Source organism: Monoraphidium neglectum (genome assembly GCF_000611645.1).
Source record: "Monoraphidium neglectum strain SAG 48.87 unplaced genomic scaffold scaffold05097, whole genome shotgun sequence".
Lineage (NCBI taxonomy): Eukaryota > Viridiplantae > Chlorophyta > Chlorophyceae > Sphaeropleales > Selenastraceae > Monoraphidium > Monoraphidium neglectum.
Genome location: NW_014008533.1, coordinates 1 through 3,577, shown reverse-complemented (window position 1 = coordinate 3,577; position 3,577 = coordinate 1). Strand labels below are relative to the sequence as shown.

Below are 3,577 nucleotides of genomic sequence, written 5' to 3'. Positions count from 1 at the left end.
GCAGGGGCTGTTGAGCAAGGGCGGGGCCGTGCAACGCTGCGCAGCGCAGCAGAGTGTCCGGTGTTCCCGCTGGTGCGTCGCTTGGCCTCGCTCGCGGCGGCTGCTGCAATTCACAATCCATCCTGCCCAGCCGGCGCACTGCCCAGCCCTCCCAGACGGCCCTAACCCCCCTTCGAAGAACTCACGCAGTCGCCGCTGCAGACGCAGGGGGCCAGGGCGGCCAGGCATGAGAAGTCTTCCGCGTATTCCGCCTCGTCAGCATCCTCCAGGACCAGGACCCCCAGGCCGCTGCCGCCGCCGCTCCCGGCGGCACCGTTTTTGGGGACCGCCGCGCCTCCGGCACCGCCAGCAGGGGCTGCTCCACGCGGCGAGGGGCGGGGATTGTGGGCGGCACAGGGCGCGGCACGGGGCGGGGAGGAGCCGGCGAGCTTTGGTCGCTGGTTTGGGGCGGATGGGATGTGCTGCACGCGACGCGATCGGCAGAGCAGGGGTCGGCGGGCGGCGGAGGGCATCGGGCGGGGACAGCAGGGCAGGGCACGCGCTCGCACGCCGCAGGCCCCTCACCTGGCGGCATGTCGCCGTAATATGGGACCGCGTTGCTGTCATCTTGGTCCACGGCCGGTTCGCGGTTATCGAGGGGCGGCGCAACGCCCCTTGCGTGTCCGGGGACCAAGGCGGCGGCGCGTGCCGAGTCACCCGGGGACGGGCTTTGGCCCCGAGCGCAGGCCGCCAGGGCGAGCACCACGAAGGTGCAGCATCGCACTATGCTGCTCACGCTGTTTTTTCGACGGCAAAGCCTCCCCATGCGCTCGCTCGCGTGATCAGGTCGTGAGCTGGCAGTCTCGTGAATGTCTACAGTATCGTGGCGAGTCGTTGTTGTGAGCTACGAGTGTCGTGTCAAGAATCAAACGAGATTTGGGCTCTACACCGCTGATGAATGTGCCTTTCGGCTGGTGCAGGCAAGCTTCTTCGCCATTGCGACTGCGGCGGGAAGTGCGCTCCGCTGCTGCGCTGACGGCGCGCTGGCCAACGGCAGGTGCAAACCCGCCCGTTTGCGAGAGTGCAGTCAGCGGGGGCCGCAATGTGTTGCCATGACTATCATCTTGCACCCGCTCGGCAAGCTGCAGGTCCAGCCTGAAGTGTGGTCATGGTGGCCCAAACACTGCCTGTCCGCATGACCGCATGCGTCCCCACATCGGTCAGCCTCAAGCCCCGCGCGAGCACCCAACAGCAACCCATCCAGAGGGCCAGGCACACTCAGCACGCCCGGCGCACGCCGAGCCAGCCCCAGGTCATGCGCGAGGCGCATGAAGCGAGCGCCGGTCGCTCTTAGGGTGGCCGTTGCCGCGGGCTGTTGGTGGGTGGAGGTTACGACAACTGCTTGCATGCAGGCGGGATGAGCACGCGTGGATGCACAGATGGAAATCGCTTTGCCTGGGGACCCACCAACATGCACCAATCCCCAAACCCCAATCCTGGCCACCCCGCTGCTGGGGTGCCGGCCGCAAGGCGAACGGCAGCACAGGTGGTGGATGCCTCCTGCCTTGTCCCTGGTTATGCATCAACTGAACCGGCTGGGCCCAAGGCCACGCTTCCGATTCGATGACAGCCTCTTCATTCTTGGGAGTCTAGCAAAAAGGCCAGACTCAACGGACTCACAAACCGTGTATGCAGGAGGCACCACGCAAAAGCGGCGCCACAAACCAATTGACCGCTGCGCGCGGTTTAGACCTAAGAACAGATGAGAAGGCATGACGCATGAGGAGAGAACAGACTTCTGAGGTGGGGCGTGTGCGTGGGAGCAATGCCAGCAGTGCGCCTGGTGCTTGCCGCAGCAAGCGCGGCACCAACCGTGGGTCTGTTTGCATAAGGTGCCAGTGGTGCCTGATGCAGCAGGGTGGCGGTTTGGTCACGACCTCGTGCGGCTGCGTGATCGGAAAAAAAAATGGCTGTGGAGGGGCCCGGACGAAGGGGCCCGTATTGTTGAAATGTGCAGGAGGGGGAGTGCAGGGAAGGCATAAGTGGGATCGGGGCCCTGGGGCTTGGAGGGGTACGTAGGGTGCAAACGGGGGTGGGAGGGGGCAACGACCGGGCACCGATGGGCCGACGATGGCTTGTGCACGGTTGGGTTGCAGGGTGGTCGCTTGGGGGAAGTTGCCAGCAAATAGCACCCCTGGAAGAGGGGAGACCGCCCCCGCGCACTTCTGTGTGCGTGGTGATTACGTAGGCTGCCGCGCTCCAGTCGAGCCGCGACGCTGCGAGGTTTGGGTTCAGCTCAGGGGACAAACACTGACATGCAGGGCAGGGTCCTGGTGACCAGGGGGGCAGCGCGAGGAATGCGGGGATGGGCGACGCCGCAGAACTGCGTTGATGGCACCTGATGGCCTGGCCCGCAGTGTGCAGTGGTACTCTGGAGAGGGGCCATGACGGCCACCCCTTGCTTGAATCTGTGTGCAACACAACAAGCGTGGATCTACGTATGCCCAAGCTCCAAGCACACCGTAACACAGCCCGCCGTCGAGAAGAGGGGCGTTGTGCCTTCTTCCAAAGGGACTCGAGGCCGGGTGCTTCCCAGGTGTTAGGCGCCCACCGCCAACAGCCCTTTGCCAACGTCAGTGAACTTGAGCCAAGCGCTCAGCTCATCAGCTTCAGTCGCGCCTCATATTCCCCGTCAACATGCGCGAGTCACCGACGCACTCCGCTCAGCACCGCGCGGGCGACAGGTCCGCCCCGCCGCCGCGCCGTTAACGGGTGATGAACGCCGCGTGGTCACGCGGCGTCACCGCGTCACCAGGTGACGGGCAGCTTGGCGAGGCCGACGTCCCGGGTGGGGTCGCTCCACTGCAGCTCCTCGGGCCTCACCGCCAGCTTGAGCCCGGGCAGGCGGCGCAGCAGGCCTGGAATGTTGCATCGTCCGAGGTTGCATTAACGCCGAGGGCAGGAGGAGTGTTGGGGTTTCACGACAAGGGTGACTAACATGATTCAATTGTGTGGTATCGGGTATAAGCTTGTGGGCGGCTCGGGCCCAGCAGTCAGGCGAGGCTCTGCCAGCCACAACGAACGCATACACAGGCACATTCACGGCTGCGCACCGGAGAACGCGGCCGCCAGCTCAGCGAGCGACAGCTCTCGCGCGATGCACTCGTGGGGGCCGTAGCCGTACGCCATGTTCGGCTTGAGGGGGCGGCGGATGTCAAACCTGTCGGGGTCTGCGAGACAACACACATGCGTGGGTCCAGGCAAGGTGCGTGGGTGTGATGGAGGCGGCAGATGAGTGTGCGTGCCGGTGTGTCGGATGCAAACAGGGGTGTGAAATTTGGATGCAGGTTGGGGGGTGAGAGGGGACTCGTCCGCGTGGGTTTCCGCGGGGCATCACGAGGCGTCGGGTTTTACTGATTTCATAAGGAGTGGCGGTAACCCTAACACCCAAAACCGACCTTGTCGCCCAACACACACTATTTTCTGCTAGTCTGGCCCAGGGTGCGCTACCAAATGGTGCATGCGAGTGTGCACGACCCCCACCAAGGCCCAGTAGTTCAACCTCCGTTCACCCTGGCCCCCACCCTGGCCCCCACCC

The 3,577-nt window shown here is 64.8% G+C and overlaps 1 protein-coding gene across 1 annotated transcript; it reads right to left on the bottom strand.

Moving 5' to 3' along the window:
* Positions 1-2,787: 2,787 nt before the first annotated feature.
* MNEG_15176 (hypothetical protein) lies at positions 2,788-3,168 on the bottom strand (the record flags this gene model as incomplete). Its single annotated transcript, XM_014036353.1, has 2 exons — positions 2,788-2,897; positions 3,093-3,168. 2 exons carry the CDS (start codon positions 3,166-3,168, stop codon positions 2,788-2,790), a joined length of 186 nt encoding a protein of 61 aa, XP_013891807.1.
* Positions 3,169-3,577: the final 409 nt, after the last annotated feature.